At 47.8% G+C, this 22,069-nt stretch overlaps 1 protein-coding gene across 1 annotated transcript in view; it reads left to right on the forward strand.

The window, feature by feature from the left end:
- The window catches only part of ZNF366 (zinc finger protein 366), a 60,908-nt gene extending 48,340 nt beyond the window's left edge, over nucleotides 1–12,568 (forward strand). The window contains exons 4-5 of the mRNA XM_052659278.1: nucleotides 8,886–9,060; nucleotides 11,937–12,568. Coding sequence (XP_052515238.1) covers nucleotides 8,886–9,060; nucleotides 11,937–12,460 — 699 coding nt within the window. The 3' untranslated portion in view covers nucleotides 12,461–12,568. The remainder of the gene's footprint in view (nucleotides 1–8,885; nucleotides 9,061–11,936) is intronic.
- Nucleotides 12,569–22,069: the final 9,501 nt, after the last annotated feature.

Genomic DNA, 22,069 nt, shown 5'->3' on the forward strand with positions numbered 1-22,069 from the left:
CCAGCTGCATGAGCCTATGGATGCCACAGACCAGCTCTTCTGTCTCCCTGTAGACATGCCTTGGGTTTCCTTCCCACCTCACTGAGTCTCTTGAACCCTTCATTTTTTTTTAGATTAAAAAATTTTTTTCTCTGCTCATGCCATGTAGTATGTGGAGTCTTAGTTCCCTGATCAGGGATGGAACCCCTAGTCCCTGCATTAGAAGTGTGGAGTCTTAACCACTGGACCACCAGGGAACTCCAAACCCTTCACTTTTCCCAGAGCTGTTCCATCCTCCTGGGGTTTACTGTCTGCTACAGAAGAGGTGTGCCATGAGGGGCTCATTGCCCCTCTTCATTCCTTGTGTTGAGTTTACTCTTGAGCTTCAAGGACAGACTGTATTTGTATCTGCTGGTGGCAGAGCACACGAAGTTGTTGAAATATCGCATGGTTTGCAGTCCCCTAAAAATCCATGTTCATCCAGCCCAACCCCCTCCCGCTTTACCAATTCAGGGCCAGCCGTAGCGGTTAAACCAGGTAGCAAACGTCTCTGACATGGAGGGATATGATAAAGCAGAGCCAATTCAGGAAAAGGGCTTGCAGGCTGTGTGTGATTTGGGGGCACAGAGGCAGTTCTGTTTCTGTGCCTCAAGGGTGCAGAGGATCTTGGACCAAGAGTCCCTGAGAATTCAGAGGGTTCTCCCTGGTACCAGGGCACAGAAGACTGGACTCGATGGGGCCAGTGATGCAGTGAGCCAGGCCTCCACTCACCCTGATAATAGAGCACCACGCACACTTCACAGGGTACCAGCTGGTCAACTGCAGAAACCCAATCGGACCTCTCCTTGACGGTGGATAAGGCTCCAGATATCTACTCCAGATATCTACATGATAAAATCCCATAAGAGAGGGGCTTGAAGTGTGAAGTGCCAGCTCCTATATGAGGCAGTAGAACTTTCCAGTGGGAGGTGGGCTTGGCCATCTGCAAAGGTCACTTCTTCCTGGTGAGCAGGTCCCCAAGGAGATCACAGGAGGTTGGAGGCTGCCTGGAAGGGAGCGTCAGTCATTTAAACAGAAAGGCCTGGATGTCAGTGTATGTTTGTCCAACTTAGGTGGCCCTTCTCTGTTCTTAGACGTTTCTGATGCAAGATTAGGTGTCAGTCGCCTCATCTAGAGCACGCATCTCCCGACAAGGGCAGACGTGCTGCCAGCCTCTCCCTCGCTCTGTCCGTGCCTCCCTGCCAAGCGCTTGGTGTCTTCAAACTTTCACTGTTTTTCATTTCAAAGGAATTTCAGAGCATGTCAGAATGTACAGATTATGTAATGAGGGCATGTCTGTGTGTTTATAAACTGGTTCCAGACACCACTATGGGATGGGCCATTTCCAGATGGTGTCCTGTGACTTTGCTTCTTATTCATGTCATGCTGGATTCTTGGAAAGCTGGTCCTGGGTGGGGTTTGTTCGGGTCTGGGAGTTGGGAGAGGAACAGAGAGCCATTTGCTCATTGCCATGCAAGTCACACCCCTCAGAGAGGAGCCGCTGGCTGGCTGCATGGTGATGCTGGAGAACAGGCCTGGACAACTAAACCTGACCTTTATCATGGGGAAGGGTATTTCCCTTTACGTGGCTGACATGGCTAGAAGAAAAGAGGCAGACCTTGCCCCAGCCATACTCCAAGAGTTGGCTCTTACCTGTTGTTGTTCAGTCGCTCGGTCATGTCTGACTCTGCGACCCCATAGACTGTAGCCCACCAGGCTCCTCTGTCCATGGGATTTCCCAGGCGAGAATGCTGGAGTGGGTTGCCGTGCTCTCCTCCAGGGGATCTTCCCGACCCAGGGATCGAACCTATATCTCCTGCTTTGGAAGGCGGATTCTTTACCACTGAGCCACCTGGGAAAGCCCTGACTCCATCTCCTTTACCCCAAAACTTGAAAAAAAGGTGCAGGGAAGAGTCTTTAAGTAACAGATTCTTATTTCCTGGGATTCTTACCAATAAAAATCCTTCCTAACATCAATCCCTCCTACTGTGGTCACATGAACTGATTCTCCCTAGCTCTGGCTCAGTGGAAACAGCTGTCCACAGCAAGTAGAAACATTCGTTTAGTGCAGGATTAAGCATTAACAATAGGATGGAAAATTGGAGGAGAGGAAAGGTTTCCATTTAGTTTTTTTTTTTCTTCTTATGAAAAGTTACTGCCCTTCTGGGTTCTTTTGCTGTTGGCTCGACTTCCGGACTCCTTGCTTCTTGGAGCCAGCTGGAGCTTCTCCAGAGACCTGCGCCTGTAGACTTAAGCCATGTTTCAGAAATATGCTTCCCAGATTCTGCGTAAGCACGAAGGGCTTGATTTGGATGCTGTCCTTATAGCGGCCACGCTCCATAATAGCAAAGAACCAGCTGCCGTCTTTGGGAAACCTGTCCAGGAAAAGCAGTCATCCAGAATTTCCGGGACAAATTCTCCTTTGAGATGGGTGAAGCCGGGAGCTGCCTGTGTTATGAATCACCAGGTCATCTGCAGCCTGCCTGAAGCAGAGGGCTGAAGGCTGAGGGAAGAACAGATAGAAAAGGATGAGGTCTCCCTGAAAAGCGTCCCTACTGCCTCTGCCAGCTTGGCTCCGTCTCCCCCTCAAGCTCTCAGATGCTCCAACCCAGTGGGGATTTGCAGGCACCTGGTGATTGGGATCAGGGTTCTCAGGCTGGCATTGAGGGGGTTAAGGCAGTGACCAGATAGCAGCCTTTTGGCAGCAAAGCCCTCCTCAGCAGAAGGAAGGATATAGCTGTATGAACTGCCTGCTTAACAATGCCTCGCATGTCCCCAGGGGCCCGCCTGCAAATAGATTTCATCTTGCTTTCTCTTGTACTTTTCAAAGCTTCCTGTTTTCTCACGGTCCTTTTGGACAGTTTACAGTCTCTCTCTCCCTCCCTCCCTCTCTCTCCCTTTGAGGAAAGGAACACCCTTCTTATTAAAAGAGAGAGAGAGAGAAGGATGTAAGGGAAGGGCAGCTTAACGGAGGCCATTCTCCGGGGCTGCAGGCTGCGGCTCTTTGACCTTTCCTCTCAGAGCAGGGAAACAGGCTTCCTGGAGCATCGCAGTCTCAGCTGTGTGCCTCTGCGTGTCTGGTGGGCCTCTGGCGACCAGCCCAGTGGCTGCCCGCTGCCATCGCCCTGCCGCTGTGCGCAGTGGCTTCTCTGGGACTCCGGCTGTCAGCACTGTCACTGGGACTCGCGGGAAGTTGCCTGGACCAAGGAGCGACTGGGCGCCAGGAGGCGGAGTTAGGAGCTTCTATGCAGAGAGGGGACAGGGCACCTGCCTGCTGTTTAAAGGACTGATGGAGGGTCAGAGAGCCAGGTGATAGGCTCCCCGGAGCCTGCAATCTAGGGTGAACCTTCTCTCTCTATCCACATTTTCCCAGGGCTGCGTGAGCCACACCTGCTTCCATTTCTGTGATGCCTCAAGTAACTGGCAGGTGTTTACTCAAAGGATTCTTCACTTGTTCTTCCTTAGCGTGCCTTCCACATAATTTGGTTTAAAAAGACAGCACCCTCATCCTCAAAGAACTTACCCATTTCTGGAATGTGACGTGTGCGTGATAGTGGCAGTAATGACCTATTTATCGAGCACTTACAGTTTGCTCAGCCCTTTGCCTGGACCAGAAACTCGCATGGGAAACTGTGATTACCGTGGGCATTTTACAGCAGAAAAAATCAAGCAAGTTCTGTATTGCTCTGGGGTTTCACCATTGTCTCTCTGCTCTGCCATCTCAAAGTCTAATGATCCATGCAACCCATTTTTAAAGGACAGTTCAAGACATTTGTCCCAACTGTCAATTACACTTTGATATCCACTTCCCTTTTTAAAAGTAGGTTTAAAGGTGGGTATAGGTGGAAAAGCTGATATTTAATGTCAGAGGCACACTAATACTGCTCATTAGAGCAACGGAGAGTTAAGGAGGGCTGGACTGGTTGAGATGACCACCTGCGAGATGAAATATGACTCCTCATCACTCCAGCAGCTTCTGCATCAACACCTATCCTGGCTTTAATTTCCACAGACCTTGGCAGGAGGCGATTCAGCAAGTGTTGACTTGGGCAGGCTCTGCACCTCATGTCTCATGATTTAAGGGGGCTGCGTAGATGACTGCTTTCCCAGGAGAAGCTAGAATTTTGATGCTCCCCCACAGCCCTTCTCCCTTTCCACGCAGCTCCTCTCCTCCACTACAGTGATTCTGCTTAGAGCTCACACCAAACCCCACCTGAAGGCACCATCTTTAACTGCCCCAATCCTTTTTCTCTGGCCTCTCTTCACTAATGGTGACTGAAAGGCCTCTCCAGCTTTCACAGACAGAGAAATTCTCCATACATATGTGTGTTGTCATGTGAGGACGATCCTCTAAGAAGGATGACAAGGCCAGGTGTTCTGGATAAGAACCCAAGGGCTCCGTGGAAGGGCCAGAGGCTGAGAGGAAGAAGCTGAGTACCTACCACTGAGATGTGAATGGTGTCCAGGTACTTCAGGTCCTGAGTTAATTGCTTCTATCTTTCTGCCACTGAGGATTTTGGTTTGCAAACTAGTGTGAATAGCTTTAGCGGGAAAGAGTTGGTGATGGCTGCTTTGTGGAACTTTTGCATGAGGAAGTCATATTTTCCCTAACTTGGTTGTTTATTTCCTAACCATACACTTAGACATTCATTAAATGTTATTATGTATGTAGCCTTGTGCTGAATACTGGTGTTGGCCACACAGAGAAAAAGGTGGCTACATTTCTGAATACTACCTGGGACACTTTTAGTGTCCTCAGAATTCTCAGGGCTAACACATTATTATTTCTTATCCCTGGGAAGGCTCTCCATTGGCTACCAATCAGCTGTCATAAACCATAAAAACTGGTATATTAAAAATATAAAAATTTCATAAACCATGGTGTATAAAAATTAAGTTTTATCAACAGCAACAAAATTAGTCTCCTTTACCAATCACACATAAGAATGTATAGCTGATCACTCACGGCCCACAGTGGATCTTCCCTGAGGCTATAAACCTGGACTTCAGAAGACAATCAGTTCAGTTCAGTCACTCAGTCATGTCCAACTCTTTGTAACCCCGTGAACCGCAGCACGCCAGGCCTCTCTGTCCATCACCAACTCCTGGAGTTTACCCAAACTCATGTCCATTAAGTTGTTGATGCCATCCAACCATCTTATCTTCTGTCGTCCCCTTCTCCTCCTGCCCTCAATCTTTCCCAGAATCAGGGTCTTTTCAAATGAGTCAGCTGTTCACAAAGTATTGGAGTTTCAGCTTCAACATCAGTCCTTCCAATGAACACCAAGGACTGATCTTTAGGATAGACTGGTTGGATCTCCTTGCAATCCAAGGGACTCTCAAGAGTCTTCTCCAATACCACAGTTCAAAAGCATCAATTCTTTGGCGCTCAGCTTTCTTCACAGTCCAACTCTCACATCCATACATGACCACTGGAAAAATCATAGCCTTGGCTAGACGGACCTTTGTTGACAAAGTAATGTCTCTGCTTTTGAATATGCTATCTAGGTTGGTCATAACTTTCCTTCCAAGGAGTAAGCTACTTTTAATTTCATGGCTGCAATCACCATCTGCAGTGATTTTGGAGCCCCCCAAAATAAAGTCTGACACTGTTCCCACTGTTTCTCCATCTATTTCCCATGAAGTGATGGGACTGGATGCCATGATCTTAGTTTTCTGAATGTTGAGGTTTAAGCCAACATTTTCACTCTCCTCTTTCACTTTCTTCAAGAGGCTCTTTAGTTCTTCTTCACTTTCTGCCATAAGGGTGGTGTCATCTGCATATATGAGGTTACTGATGTTTCTCCCGGCAGTCTTGATTCCAGCTTGTGCTTCATCCATCCCAGCATTTCTCATGATGTACTCTGCATATAAGTTAAATAAGCAGGGTGACAGTATGTGCCTGGATGGACTCCTTTTCCTATTTGGAACCAGTCTGTTGTTCCATGTCCAGTTCTAACTGTTGCTTCCTGACCTGCATATAGGTTTCTCAAGAGGCAGGTCAGGTGGTCTGGTATTCCCATCTCTTTCAGAATTTTCCATGGTTTATTGTGATCCACACAGTCAAAGGCTTTGGCATAGTCAATAAAGCAGAAATAGATGTTTTTCTGGAACTCTCTTGCTTTTTTCATGATCGGAGACAATATGAATGAAACATCCTATTGTCCCCATGTACCACTAAAATGACCCAGAAAGTTCAGAACTGAATGAATTGATCTAGAAAAACATGAGAATAGAAAATATGCCCTCAGCTATGATGATCATAAAAGGTTGCTTGTCCAAAACTGAGGAAGAATCTGGAAAATCCCTGGCGGTAGCCCTCATGCTGTGTGCACACCTGTGTGTGTTGGGTGGAGGTGGGCTCTCACATGAGGGGCAAAGGGGCCGTGGCCGCAGGCAGGTGAATTGCCACAGAGTCACAGCAGCTGCAGTAGCAATAAGCTGTGGGTCACCATCACAATAGTAGTGGCTCCCTTGTCTGTAGTGTTAAGGTTGGTGAAATGTCTGAAGATAATGAAGAGACCGTTCTTGTGCCACAACAGAAACAAAAGGCACTCCACACATTCTTCAAGGTTAGGTTCAAATTTTGTCTCCTTTATAAAACCTTTTTAGACCATTCCAGCTTCTGATACCTCAGCAACCAGAGATGATAACTAAAAGTGGAATATCACCCTCCATGAAGCCATTGAAGGAAGAAGGCACCCATTTATCCCTTCAGTTCTCTCTCTCTGTCTTGCGTATAACACCACCAGACCCGTCCTGGCTTGGACAAGTGCAGTAGCTTAACTGATCTTCCAGACCCTAGCTCCTCTCTTCTGCATCTCTTGTGCTTATCTCCCCATGGCTCTTGCTCTTTTCAGATCTGCCTAATGCGCCTCACCCCTTCGCTCACTCAGCAGAGGCTTGCTAAGGACCTACCATGTGTCAAGCCTGGTGCTAGGCAGGGATTATAACAAAAAGGCAGGCAGAGCCTTTAGAGATGCCTCTGTCTCATGAAGGGCTGTTCAGCTCAGCAACTTCAACAGCAGCATTGTTCCACAGTCAGGAACTATCCTGTGAACCAAATGAGAGATATCTTTTCTTAAATGACCCATGACTGGAAATACCTAGTGTAGAATCTCTAGATACATTTTTCTTCTTAGCCAGGGCAGAGAACTAAATAAACTAAGCTTATAAAGAGACCGCTATCAGAACTTTCACATGTGAGCAAAATTGAGCCACAGGCTTATATATCTTTATGAACTGTCTCTGTTGAGGATAAAAGAAAGCAAGTATGCATACTTTTCCTTAAATTAGACCCACTCTCTCAGCATCTCCCCTCTTGGGTCACCTTTTCCAGACGAATGTGGTGAGGATGCTGGTGTGGGGCACCAGCATGCTGCATTCATTCTTGCTAGTAAGGAAGTGAAAAGGGGAAAAGCACTTAAAACCCCCAAATGTGAACCATTTAAAAATATAGAACCAGCCATTCATTGCCCATGCATAGATTATCTGTGAAAAACCTGCAGTCCCAGGATGGCTTCCTCTTACTGCCCAGCATTCTGTTAGTCTGAGTGCCCGAGGTCACAGCTGATGGCCAGCTCAGCTCTCACTGCCACGGCCACCTGAAGACAATATGGTCTGCATTAATAAAAGTTCCACCCAGAGTCTCCTCACTGGCGCCAACACCATATCTCAGTGAGAAAGGAAAACTGGCGTCTGCTTCAGCGGACACTGCACTCCACGCCCTCTCTTGCAGGCCCCGCTCACTCTGTTTCTCTACCCTCTGATGTGGGCCTCAGAGGGTGGGAAGGGAGGAGGGAAGGAGAGTGTTCCTCCCGTGAACCTGGAGTCCCAGCACAGACACTGAGTCCTTCTTGGCATTCCTCACAGCACAGCCAAGCAAGGGCTGAGCTTCCAAACCCCACTCTGGTGAAGCCTGGGGACAAGAGAAGCAAGGAGAGCACGCACAACAGCTGCTCCTGTCTGCCACCCTCAGCATCTGCACGTCCTGCCTTCAAACAGGCAGTTCTGCTGTTCCCATGGGAGCTAGGGAACCAGTGGTGTGGTCCATCATGTGTTTGCAATTTGATGGAAATAGGAATGAGAAGAAAAGAAGTGACTAAAATAGGTTTGCTTTTGTATACCTAGGATGATATTTTCAGTACTTCAAATCTCTACCCAGAGAAAGGACACAGTCCTTCCTTTATACACTGTTCCTTTTAACTTGCTACAGTTAGCAAATTAAAAAAATTAGAGAAGCATTATTGATACAGTCTAAGGGAAGAGGAGTTGTGTTGGGGGAAACTGTGATACATGATGACTGATGATATGGTCACTGGTGTCCAAGGACCTGAGTTCATTATCCTACCTCCAGCACCCATAAGCTGTGTGTGCCTTGGCCAACCTTTCATCTTAACCCCTCAGTTTGTCCATCCAAATAGTCCGTGGCAGACTTGGGATAGCACTTTCCATATTGTAAATACTCCATAAATACTAACCAAGTCATCATATCCTTATCATTACAATGAAGCATACTTTGAGCAATTGCTTTTCAGTGAAGATTTTCTCCTTTTTGAAAGGCTGTGTTCAAAAGAAGCTTCAAAAGAAGCTTCCTAGCTTTGCAGTTTTTACCTTGAGTTTAAAAATCCCTGTACAACAGGAATAAAATCTCATGAATCCATCCCTCCCTGCTCCACCTCTGAGCCTGGGCTCAAGGCAGCCACTCCCTGACTTCCTTGGGGACACTTTATTTGGAGGCAGTTTAAAAATGCCAAGATTCAAACAAAGTAGCAGCTCGCCCATCCTCACCCAGGCCTGAGTGTGGTCATCTGGGCAAGGGTCCCAGCCGCGAGTAAGCTGTGTTCTCCTCGTCACTGTCTCGACAGCTCTGCGGGAAGGAGTTCAACCGGATGCACAACCTCATGGGCCACATGCACCTGCACTCTGACAGCAAACCCTTCAAGTGCCTCTACTGCCCCAGCAAGTTCACCCTGAAGGGGAACCTGACACGCCACATGAAAGTGAAGCACGGGGTCCTGGAGCGGGGCCTCCATTCTCAAGGTAAGCGCCCTTCCAGGAACCCCACGGGGGCCGGGCCCAGCGAGCAATGAAACGGGAGCTGAGCTTGTCTTTAGGGAGCTCTACTCTGGGGGGTTATTCCTACATTCAAAAAAGGGAGCATCGTCTTCAAGACCACAGCAGAGTAGCAGGAGCAGGCTGGCAACATAACTATAGCAAACACAGAGTGAGTATTTGGAGGTTGTGAGTGAAAGTGACGGAGGTTAGAGCATCATAACGGTGTGGGTCGGCACCGCTCTGCAGGCTGTGTCCCAGGCCCTGTGGCAAGAGCTCTGTCTCTCTGAATATTTATAGTAACTCCAGGCTGGAGGAACTTCTGTTATCCCCATATTACAGATGGGGAAGGTGAGGCTCTGAAATCTTACCTGACTCAGCTGAAAAGTGGCTGACTGAGAATTTGAACGCAGACCTTTCTGACTCTAAAGCCACACTGTCTCCTCTTTATCGCACTGCTGTTAAGGGGCAGGCCTGCAAGTTCTGCTGATAACTGAAGTGGGTCTAGTCTAGGTCTAGGTCTAGCAGGATGGCAGGCTAGGTCTCATCCACCTGCTCACAATCAGAAACTCACGAGGACAGTTTTCCTGCTTGGAAGGGCCGGTTGGCCACAGGCTGAGCAGGGGCTTCTGTCTCCCCCACTGAGTCTTAACTGAACTGATGGAAAGTTCCTGCCTCCTGTTATCTTCTCAGTCCCTTTCTTTGCAGGAAAGAGTTAATTTCCAGAAGTACTGAATTCAGTAGGTTGTCCTTCAGTAAATGGGCTGTAAATGCTCTCTGTCCAGTGTGGTATGCTCCATGCCCTGGCAGATGCAAGGGGAACTGAATCGCCTTTGTTCGCCCTCTGGGAGGTCTGTGTGCGGAGAGAAGACACACATATATGTAACTTGGAGTAGCATGTTAACTGGGCTGATGATCCAAGCACAAGGCAATGCACTTAGATGTTATTGCTTGTCCCCAATATCCCACAAAGTAGACTGTGTTATTCTCATTTTGTGTAAGAGGAGGCCATGGCCAGGAGGTCTTATAGAAACTGCTCAAGGTCAAACAGCAAGTTGAACGCAGAATTGAGATTCTAACTCAGGAATTTCTGGCTCAAGCCAGTGCTTACTGCACTGGGTAAAAACATGGGTGGTTTGTTCATATTTGCTGCTTCTCCCCACCCTTTACAAAAGATGTGGTCAGCTAGGCACCCATATTCATAAGTCGAATGCATGCATGCACACGCAGCATGAAGCAAAATGATTGTAGCTTTCAGATTTCTGAGATGCCCACTGAGTTTATGATGACTCCTGGGTGACAGGAAATTGATCATCCTAAAACAAGGCCTGGAGTTTGTATAAAAGCCCTGAAAAAATGCTCGTTAAAAACAAAAGCATTTTTTTCCCTTGAGGATGTTCTTTTCCTGAATTATTCTTTGCATCCAGCTAGTCTGGATTTTTCCAGAATTAGGTGAAGTTTGCTCAGCCACCACAGCTGGAGACATAGAAGGCAATGAGGAGACAGTGCTCCATCTGACAATCTGACTCGGTCACCAGAACTTACCCCACGTGGATGCTCATATCCTAACAGGCACCTAAAGACTGTCATTCTTCTGGAAAAATCAAGAGCATCACTATATTATCAGAGAGTTGCTTTGAAAGTTTGTAACAGACTTCCGACAATGTTAATGCTTTGATCTACAAAAGGTTTTGGCATTTCTTCACTCTAGTTTTTGAAATAGCTCAAGAATCATGACCCAGATTAAAAAGATCCTCCCTCTGTCCCTGACAAGATTAAAGCTACAGATAGCTTCATCGCCTGACAACACGGTAAAGTGGGCAGCACTGGAGATCGGCCTCCTTGGTGTGTCCCCACCTCAGCAGCCTGCTTCTCCCTGGGCACCAGGGTCTGGCCACCCCCAGGCCCTCCCTGCTGTCCTCCTCCTCAGTCATCCCCACCTGTTCCTCCAGGCCTGACCGCTGGCCCACCACGGACGGGTCGCGCCTCCCAAGTGTCTGCTGGCTGCTGAAAGCCCATCCCTGAAAGTGAGGCCCGCCCACCTCCCCGTGTCCAGTAGCAGGGACACTTGTGGTTGGGCAGGGGGCTTCGAACGCCGCAGTGCACCTTTCTCTGCCCTTCCAGCTCTGTCTGTGCTTGGGGAGCCCTGGCCCCAAATGCAATATCTGGGTTTTTTTTTTTTTCCACAATGAAAATATCTTTGTTATTTTTTCCTTATGGTAAAATATGTGTTCACTGTTAAAAGTAAAAAGAAATATATTCGAAGAGAAAAGAAAAATGTAAAACTCACCTCATAGTTACCCATTTTTGAGATTTTGACATATATCCTTCCAGACATTTTTGATAGATAAAATAGAGTCTACACAATAAATATATATTTTTTTACTTAAAGTATATAGAGAATACCTTTTATGAGCACTAAGAGGTATCAACATATTATACACATAGAAATACCTTCTACACACATAATACCTTGACTGTTCTTTATGGTCTGAGACACCAGGGAAGCCCCATGGAGGTACTACTATTTATGTAAACACACCTCTGTCCTTAAATGGATACGTTGTTTTCACCCATCCTTATACAGTTTTTGCATCTGCCAGACTATTTTCATAGTTTAAGTTTTCAGTCGTGTGATTGGCTAAGTTAAAGGTGTGCTTATTTTTAAAGTTTTTCATGCACGTTGCCACAGTCCCCTGAAAGGAGTCACACGGATATAGATTCCAGCTGTGACAAGGCCCGTCTCTCTACAGCCTTCTGGGGATTTATCTAGTTTTAAAATGCAAAATCAAGTTATGCTAACCAGCCCTGGGTTCCACCCAACGACCCCTTCGGTGGCCTGAACGTGCCTTTGCTCCTGGCAGGTTTTGGAAGGGGGAGAATTGCGCTGGTGCCGACCGCGGGGGCCCTGCGGAGCCTGGAGCAGGAGGAGCCCTTCGATCTGTCCCAGAAGCGCCAGGCCAAGGGGCCAGCCTTCCAGTCGGACGGGGAGAGCGCCCGGGGCAGCTCCTGCCACGAGGAGGAGGACGAAGACAACTGCTACGAGGTGGAGCCGGACAGCCCGGGCCCCGGGCCCCGCGGCCCGCCGCTCTGCGCGCCGCAGGACCTGTCTGCCAAGCCGGAGCCGGGCCCTGGGGAGGAGGCGCCCGCCGAGGAGGCCTCGCCTCCGGGGGCCCGCCCGCTGAAGAGCCGCGACAGCCTGGGGCCCGAGGGCGGCCCCGAGCGAGAGTTCGCCCGCAGAGACGAGCGGCCTGGCCTCCGGGTCCTGCCGAGCACCCGGAGGGGCCCAGCCTTTTCTGATTACTTGTACTTCAAGCACAGAGATGAGCGTTTAAAAGAATTACTGGAGAGGAAAATGGAAAAACAAGCAGTGCTTTTGGGGATCTAAATGGACGGTTTAAGAATTACACTTGGAAAATGAGAGCTAGGCAGTGCAGATACAGCTTTCCGCATGAGCTCTCATTTGCTGGAGACGAGAAGGGCATGAATCTTGACAAAGGGCGCAGACTTAGATGAGCAGAGAAGCAAATGCTTCTCAGATCTTGCATTTGGGCCCTTGATTTTTAACACACATGGAGGGCCTTCTTCAATGTTGTTTCATGGATCTCCAGTACAATTAACTGTACATACTGTTCTAGACATCTAATTGTAAGCTGATGCTGAGGTGCTTTTAGAAATTCTATTTTCCATTGACTAACATGGTAAATTTCTTTCTAGTTGCAAAAATATGGTGCTTGACATGTTACTTTATTAATAACTCTTTAGTTGAATTTGTGAAGGTTATATTTTTCCAGATAGATGAAAATAGTAGTAGTGGTATATATTTTTTAAATCATTTTATTAAATAATCAAAAAATATCAGAAATGACAGGAGGGTGAGTTTTTAAAGAGGATGTTCTGGAGTAGTTGCTGCAGATATAAGATAAAATTTCAAGAGAATGTGATTAGTTTTCATTAAGGAAAAACCAGCAGTGCTTAGATTCCTGCCTGGGTCTGCCTTGTTCAGCTCCCGCTGCCTTCATCAGATGTGGCATAGGAGGGTATTTTCTGATGGCCCAGCAGTGCTCAGTGTCTGCAGGCTAACCCTGAGTCCTGAGCAGGGCTCCCTCCTGGAGACCTTGCTCCAAGGCCTCATGCCCTGTAAAGCAGCTGCAGGAATAGTTGGCACCCTGTGAGCAGTGGATTTCTCGTCAGTGCTGGAGCTGCAGGGTTGGGGGAGGAATTCTCCCTGAAATGTCAGCTGTAACTTATTTAGAGTATTGGAATAACCATTGCTAGGAAAGCAGTTGCGGGGCTGTGTTCTCAGTGCTGCCTGCACATTAGAATCATCTCAGGAGTAGCAGTGTTACCTGCTTAGTCGTGTCCAGCTCTTTGCAACCCCACGGACTGTAGCCAGCCAAGCTCCTCTGTCCCTGGGATTCCCCAGGCAAGAATACTGGAGTCGGTTGCCATTTTCTTCTCCAGAGGATTTTCCCGACGCAGGAATCAAACCCGGGTCTCCTGCATTGCAGGCGTATTCTTTACCATCTGAGCTATAGGGAAGTCCCAGAATCATCTCAGGGAGCCTTTAAAAAAATACTAATGCTGGGGCCTGAGCCCCTGAGGCCCTGATTTAATTGGTCTAGAGTGGAGCTCTGGCATTGGTTATTTTCCAAATTGCCCCAGATGACTCTTACGTGTAGCGAGAGTTGAGAAAGATCGACTAGGATAAAACAGTGGCTCCCAAGACCCCCCTCACAAGGATTCCATCAATATTTCTGCTTCTGGCTTTACTCATTAAGATAGAAAGCAGGACACCTTGAGATCACTCTGCTGACTTAGGCCTTCTTACCTGTTCTGTCAGAGCCTCACGAGAGGAGACACACACACACACGCTGTATAAACACACAGTTTTTTTTTAATAGGAGATGATGCCTCTGATGTTTATGATCACTTAATATGTTTAAAAATACATAGTCAGCCTACAGTGGCTAATTATTTCTTCCTAGATTTGTGAATCATGATTCCAGTGAGTGGTGGTGACTGTGAAGTGTGGTTTGAGCCCAGCAGATGGGCTTTCCTTAGGCACTGGATTCTGACAAATAAAGCAGTGCTGACAAGATGTCACATACATGTGACTGCCCGTAAGCAGTGACCCTCTGGTACTGTGTCTGTGTTTATGTAAAAACTGCTGCTTGGTAGTTTCAACTCTTATTTGTAGAGCTAGGTACTGTTTATTTTTTGCTTCTTCTCCTCCCAAAATTCCCAGTACATTTCATTAGGCAGTCTGACCCATCTCTGACTGTGGGATGCCGTTTTTTCTCTCTTGGTCAAGGTGCTTCCCCATCAGCCTCACTTAGTCCTCATCAGTCACGCATGCACTTCGTCAGCCCCTGATGCAACTCCTCCTGCCACTTTGCTTAAGGTTCCTTCCTCCAGCATCACCACCACAGCTTGCCAAAGCCGCTTGAGTTCCCTGCAGCCATCCTTGCTTGTCTCAGGGTCAGGGCACCTGCACAGGGGATGGTAAAGGGAGGATTGTGGGTTTCTGCAGTTACCAGAACAACTCTGATTCAAGTACCTACCCAAAGGATAGGACCCAAAGGATCCAAACCTATTCTTCTGAGGGGCCATTTGCTTTCCATTCATCATTTTTAATATAGCTCACCAGTGCCTCCAATGATGTCACTCGGAGGCTGGCAGAGTGGTCTCTGAAGCCTCCAACTCTCAGGGGCCTGTTACATATTCATTCTTTCAGCAGCCAGGTGTTGAGCACCTGCCATAAAGGCTGCAGATTTCAGTTTGTTCTGGGTGTGCCAAACTGGAATAGGAACTAGGAGATCTTGAATAGCAAGTTTATAGACTTTTCTACCCAAAATGAGTCAGGTGGGAGTGTTTGAGGAACAAGTTAATGTTGAGATGGAAAGAGCATGGTCCAGAATGGTGGTTTCCACATTGTGTTGAGAAGCAAGAGGTCCTCTTAGGCCTTCTAGAGCTGCTAGAGGAGGAGAAATTCTCAGCCTTCATCCCCACTTCACTCAGAGCAGCTCCAATTCCATCTGTTTTATTTGTTAGATTTCCAAGTAAAATTTCGTTTGGAGGAAGGAAAAAGGGTCTAGGAAAAGTAATTTAAAAAATCGTTGTGAAATGTATTCTAAAGCCTGTTTTTCGTTCTTGACCGTGGCTATGAGAGACTTAGATATAATTAGCTATCACCTGCTGATTAATACACCCTGTCTAAACCAAGTCTAAAACCTTGGTTTTGTGTGTGACCAACATCCTGATTTGCCTGGGACAACCCAGGTTTATACCTCTTGTTCCCACGTAGTCACTAAGGGTGTCACCTTAACTCTCAAAAATGTTCCAGTTTGGGTGATGAATTATATGGGCCCCCTACGCATAAGTACAGAGTAGAGAGCTACGGGAAGGGGTGGCCAACCTTGCCTACAGCTGTTAATAATGAGCCAGAACGCAAGCCTGAAAGAGAAGCCATAAGGCCTTTCTCAGAGAACTAAGGGATGAGACCATCCAAGGTCATCAGCACTCCCTTGGCCAGGATAGCATGACATTTACCACGTTGGGACACTATGAAAATAGGTCACTACCAGATGCTTTCCAGGCTTTTGACCGCTGTCTTTGAACCGACCAGCTGACCCTTCCAAGTGGCATATTTTCTGTTAACCTTTTTATTCCAGCCTATGATTACCCCCTTTTGTTGCCTTTCAACTCATTCTCTCTTTTTAAAAATTTGCCTTCCCACTGGCCATGAGACTGAGGCTGACCTTCCATGATCTCACAAGGGTATCTGGTATATGTGTATATGAGTAGTTGCGTGAGACAGCCCAGTGTGCACACTGTATTTATTAAGCCCTGAAGGCATTTAATAAAATATTAACATCGTGTTTTGAATTATGATCTTTGCTTTGCTGGAACAAAATGTAACAGAGCTAACATTTAAAATCCTCCACATATTTGGACAATATTACACCAAATGTTGATTTTGTACAGAATTCTGGCCTGCTATTTAAAACTAAAACTTGAAGTATGTAACAACCCAAGTTGTGAATATTGCTTTCTGCTTCAGTGAAAAAGCAGTTTACCTGAAAATAGCATGTAACCTATATTTTGTTAATTTAAGCAAATAAAGACATGTTGGAAAGAAACTGAGTTAATCATTTGCGAACACCTGAAATTTTACAAGGAAGCTGCCTTTCTCAGTGTCTCACTCCTGCCCTGAGACCCCCCCAGCAGAGTGGTTCCCACCGGGGTGCGTCTCAGCCCCAGGGAGACGTGGGTGATGGATTCTCACTCCAAGCTTTCAAAAACAGATGAGTGAACCTCAGCCCATTGGTAGGCAGGTGGCATATTCTGCATCCTCTGCTCTCCTATTCAGAAGAACTAGTTCTGGAAGGGTGTCATGGGAAAGTGAAAGGTTAGAGGCGGCACTAGGTTGTTCTGTGTCAAGTCCTTTGTACAGTATATGCTGTAGTGGGCAAGAGCACAGACTCTGGTGCCAGGTTCCTGGGTTCAGCGCCCAGCTCTCCCACTTCTAGTCTTTGGGTCCTGAGGCCAGTTTATGAACTTCTCTCTGTGCTTTAGTCTCCTCATCTGTAAAATGGGACCGGGAGCAGCACCTTCCTCACCAGGTCATTTTGTGGGTTAAACGAGGTAATACATGAAGACACTCGTGTGCATGGCTCGCAGTATTTGCCTCATAAGACTTAGCTGTTACTATTCACATCAGTGAAGCGGCCAGGAAATGGGACACTCAGCTCCCCCTCTTGAGCAGAGCACCCCAGAGCTATGTCAGCATGGGAAGCTGTCCATTTCTGAGGAAGCTTCCCTTTTAAACATTACGTGCTGTTAGGAGCCAAGCGATGTGCCAGGTGCTTTGCACACTCAACCTCGTTTAAACGTCACACAACCCTGAGAGGCAGAGGTGGTTGTCTCCACTTTACTGACGAGGAAATGGAGGTTCAGGAGAGGGAAGCAACTTGCTCTGAACAGCTTCGTCAGCAAGTTCTTCCTTTGCCCGCCAAGCGTACAGCCTGTAGCAGGCTATCTGGAAGCACATGCTAAGACAGATTAGGGTGCAAGGTGTTTGTTAGGGGTGAGCACCAGTTAAAAGAAGCACGAGGAAAAAGCACCGAGGAAGAGAGAAGCAGGGCTGTGCTGCTCTTATCCGACATGGCGAGGGGGCAAGGTCCACTCATCTGAGTGGTGCCACGCTGGGCAGAGGCATTCAGGCCTCGGTGCCCTCCACCCCCACCCCTTGCCCTGTCAACAGAAGCTGTGCTCCCAGGAGGAGCCTGACCTCAGGAAGGTGTGACTGCACAGGGGCAGACCCTGAGAGAGTCAGGGAGCTAGTGGCTAGAGGCATCTGCTGCCTCCACTCCACACCTCAGCGCGAGGCCCTCTTTGAAGAGAGACTGGGTGACTCTGCGTCTGCCACAGCCTACCGCTTGGATCACTCCAATCCACTTCCTCATGTGCAATCACAGAACACCGCCTCCAGGATTCCAGCGGGCCTCTCTGCCTGAGGGACAACTAAGAAAAGGGAGATTCGTGGAATAAACTTCAGCCCCGCTGCGACAGTCACTCTCAGACACACTGATGCTCTTTTCCTCCTTCCTCCATTACCTGTCTAGATCCACCTCACTATCAGATACCACCTCTGCCCGGTCAGGGGCTTTCCATGTAGCGTGGCCCAGACGCTCATCTCCAAAGGGCCTGCCCGTGGTCTTCGTGTTGCTGTAGACTGAGTGCTTTGGTCTCCCCTTCAAATTTATATGTTGGAACCTTAACCCTAGTGTGATGCTATTTGGAGGTAGGACCCTTGGGAGATAATTGGGTTTAGATAAGGGCATGAGGATAGCACTGCATGATGAGACTAGTGCTAAGACCAGAGTCTTCTCTCTCTGTCTGCACTGCAAGGATGCAGCAAGGAAGCGGCTGTCTGCAAACCAGGATGAGGGTCCTCACCAGACACAGGAGCTGCGGGCACATGATCTTGGACTTCCCAACCTTCAGAACTGTGAGAAACCAATGTTTGCTGTGTTAGCCAGTCGGTCTGTGATATTCCGTTATAGCAGCCCAAATGGATTAAGATAGATGCTCTGCTCAGAATGGGGTTACCGTGTCCATTTATAGTCACGGGTGGGGAAGGAGACACCAAGAGAACCCCAGGTGGGTTCCACGCATGTTCCTTCCTGACCCCTTACGTGACGACAGCTCTTCTCTCTCCTGATTATCAGGTCTTTCCCCTCTGCCAAGATGGTGACTCCTCTGCTTGTCTGCAGGTCCCTGGAGACACAGAATAAAAAGTGTGCCCAGGTGACAGACACACTGCTGCTGCTGCTGCTAAGTCGCTGCAGTCGTGTCTGACTCTGTGCGACCCCACAGACGGCTGCCCACCAGGCTCCGCCGTCCCTGGGATTCTCCAGGCAAGAACACTGGAGTGGGTTGCCATTTCCTTCTCCAATGCATGAAAGTGACAAGTGAAAGTGAAGTCGCTCAGTCATGTCCGACTCCTAGGGTCCCCAAGGCCTGCAGCCCACCAGGCTCCTCCGCCCATGGGATTTTCCAGGCAAGAGTACTGGAGTGGGGTGCCATTGCCTTCTCATGGCTTATCATTAAATGGTCCTCTTGCTATGCCACAGGTGGAAGTGTACTCTCTTTGAGTAGGAGCACTTCTAACCCTCCAGAGCCCAGAGTCAGAGCGGTGAGAAATACTGAGTCCCCCACCATGTCACTACAAGTGAAAACAAGTAGGGCCTCTCCTGCTTCCACCCTTGGTCCCGGATCCATGCATTCTTCCTGTTGAGAGTGTAGGACCATATAAAAGTCTTTGATTCATCGCATATGCTGGAGGATGACATTCCATCCTTGTGGAGTATTTCCTCCAAGAAGAGCTCTAGGCAGCTGGCCCCTTCTGGGTGGTGTGTGTGTGATACAACCTGTAGATCCTATGGCCACGGGCCCATCCCTCACCTCATTTGCTGTAATGTGAATGCTATGGTCTGATGTTACACTATCTAAGATTCTGTGTCCATAAAACAGACACTCCATAACCATACCACTTGCATAAGCATGCTGGCTGAGGTCCTACCAGCAGGAAGGGCAGACCTACATATGAAGTATGTGTCTATTCCTGTGAAAAAGTCCTTTCAAATCAAAAGGGACTCAATATAGTCAGCTTCTCACCAAGTGTGCTTCTTGAGTAATGCTGCCATATTGGAAGCTCGGCACCATTCTTTGTGGCTGGTATGTTGGATATTCAGCAATAGGTACGCCTTGGTAAATGGAGTTCCCGCTGTTGCACTCGTGTGTAGCTTCCATCTGTGCCACTGTGGCCACTTCATATGTGCTTTGTTATAGCACTGGACTAGCTGTTGACAGAGGGTTGAAGTCAGCTAGCAAGGTCTGCCTTGTCTTGTCTCGCTTGTCTGCCTGACTTAATCTCTGCCTGACTTTAATGTCCTTTCATGGTGAATGCTATCTGATGGGTGTTAGCACGTGATACACAGACTCTCATACTGTGTTCACTCCCACATATCTGTCCACTCAACTCTGCTCTCATAGACAATAATAGTGAATGTCTACTTTAATTAGAGTGGTCAGAGAGGGACATCTAATTTGAGAACTGAAGGGTAGAAGGGGCCAGCCGTGGAAAAGACAGGGGGAGAGCATTTCAGGCAGAGCAGACAGCATGTGCAAAGGTCTTTGGCGGAAGGGAACATGGCCAAGGAAAGGACGGCGTGGAGGGCACAGCAGGAGAGGGAGCGCGATGCGAGGTGAGGCTGGTGCGGAGGGCTCTGAGCGTGGGGATGAAATAATGAGCTCTGCATTTTCTAAAGCTCATTCTGACTATTGTGTGGCGAGTAGGTTGGAAGGAAGCCAGGATGATGCTGGGAGACTATTAAAGGGCGGTTTTAATAGTCTGTGGAAGATAATACTGGCCTGGATTAAAAAGATAGCAAAGAGGAAGTTAGGAATGGATGATTCTAAGTCTGTCTGGGGGCTTCCCAGGTGGTGCCAGTGATAAAGACCCTGCCTGCCAGGGTAGGAGACATGAGAGACACGGGTTCGATCCCTGAGTCAGGAAGATCTCCTGGAGGAAGATATGGCAACCCACTGCAGTATTCTTGCCTGGAGAAGCCTCATGGACAGACGAGCCTGGCGGGCTGCAGTCCATGGGCTGCAAAGAGTCGGACACGACTGAATGACTAACACACGCACATATCTGTTTGGAGGTCCAATTGGCGTGTTCTACTGAAAGCCACTTTTAGTTTTAATAGATAAACATACATTTTTCCAAGTAAAAAATAAAATGCCACTTGATATAAAGTTCATCTCCTCACATAATGATGGAAAGGGTGAATTAGATTTTCATAGCTATCAGAAAACCCACGCTCTTTACTTGATTAGCAAGAGAACCTACTTGCCAAATAGTATATGTAAAAGTAAGTCCATCTGGTTTCTCTCAATTTTATTCTGGGTTATGATCAGTGAAGAAGGAAATAGTCAAGACTGAGTGAAGCTTCTCATACACAGACCCTGGGAAGAAACGGTACCAGTGAAGACAAAGGGGCACAGAGTTAGAACCTAGCAAACTGAGGGCATGAGATGGAGCCCCAGGACCCCAAGGGGAGGCTCAAGGAGTTCTCATCTCCACAGGCCCTGGGGCTGTCTCTGATCCAGCCAGTAAAATAGCACATGTTCCTGATAATGGACTTGGATGGTCAAAGAACAGTTCATCATCTCTGGCATATTTATTAACTAAATGCACTCCAAATACATTTTCATTTTAAACTATTCAGTCCTCAAAGGGTGACAGTCCAGTTGTCTGAAAATCCAGTGCACACATTACTTTGCAACAGTACAGAATAAATAAGATGTTGTCACATTTTAAGTCCCAAAGTGAACGGGTCCACAGCGCCACAGAGAGCACCTAAAGAAGAAATGAACAACAAAAGCATGCAGCAGGAGGCTGCCCCTGCCCTTGAGGAGCACACAGTGCTTACAGGCCGGTGGGGGCGGGCAGGAACACAGCTCAGGGCCATTACTCCAGACCTCCAAAGCTTCAAGCTGAGAACTGTCCTCCCTGTAAAAGCCCAGGTGGCAGGACAGCCTGGTTCCCCGAAGCACCAGGGTCCTTCATTTTCTGCAGAGCAAACCTGAGCCAAGAGTAACTTCCAGTCCCATTATGAGCTTGCTGTGCAAGCGGAGGAAGACGAGCTCATTTGAGAGCTGGGGAGTGACCCTTATAGGGTCCCCGGGGACCCAGTATCAGTGGCGCTCACTGTTTCCGCTTCCCTGGATGCAACAATATATTAAGAGAGAAAAAAAGGAGGTTGGCTCTTTTCATGATTTTCCTTTTTCATTTTTGTTGAAAATGGAACTGTGTTCTCTTGATCCTTCAAACAAATGGAGGGGAAGTGGAAGCCCGAGAGTTTCTCTTAGGTTCCCCAGAGAGGGTGTCTGTGTTTGTAGCGCGATGTGGGAAACGTCCTTGTGTATCTGCTGCATTGTCACGTCGTACCAGAGTGATTTGCAGTAGGAAGTGTGGGATGGATACAGTTTCTGTGCAAGAGAAAGTGATGGAGCCACACTGTTTGAATCAAAGATCTCAGTTTGCCCTTCATCTCCAAGACGTGCTTCCCCTGACCTCCGCCTCCCATCTTTATTAGATGATGAAAGAAACACAAGAACACTCTCTGAACTCGACCCAAACAGTCAGTCCAGCCAGAAGTCCTTGTTATTCAGAATGCACGTGGGCAGGGAGGGGAAAAAGAGGACATGCCAGAGATCACAGAGGCCATGTGAAGGGGGCGTATGAAAGTTGCTGGCATCGCACCTGAAGAATCATTTCAAACTGATGTGGGAAGTATGCATTGCAAGTCTCTTCCCTGGGAAGATCTTAACAAACGAATGGCCTTTGGAAGAAAAATGGAGAGATACATTAAGACACATCCAAAGAAGTTACAAGGATATTTCATTCATTTTCACAATTCATCAC

Source organism: Budorcas taxicolor, chromosome 20 (assembly GCF_023091745.1).
Source record: "Budorcas taxicolor isolate Tak-1 chromosome 20, Takin1.1, whole genome shotgun sequence".
Classification (NCBI taxonomy): Eukaryota; Metazoa; Chordata; class Mammalia; order Artiodactyla; family Bovidae; genus Budorcas; species Budorcas taxicolor.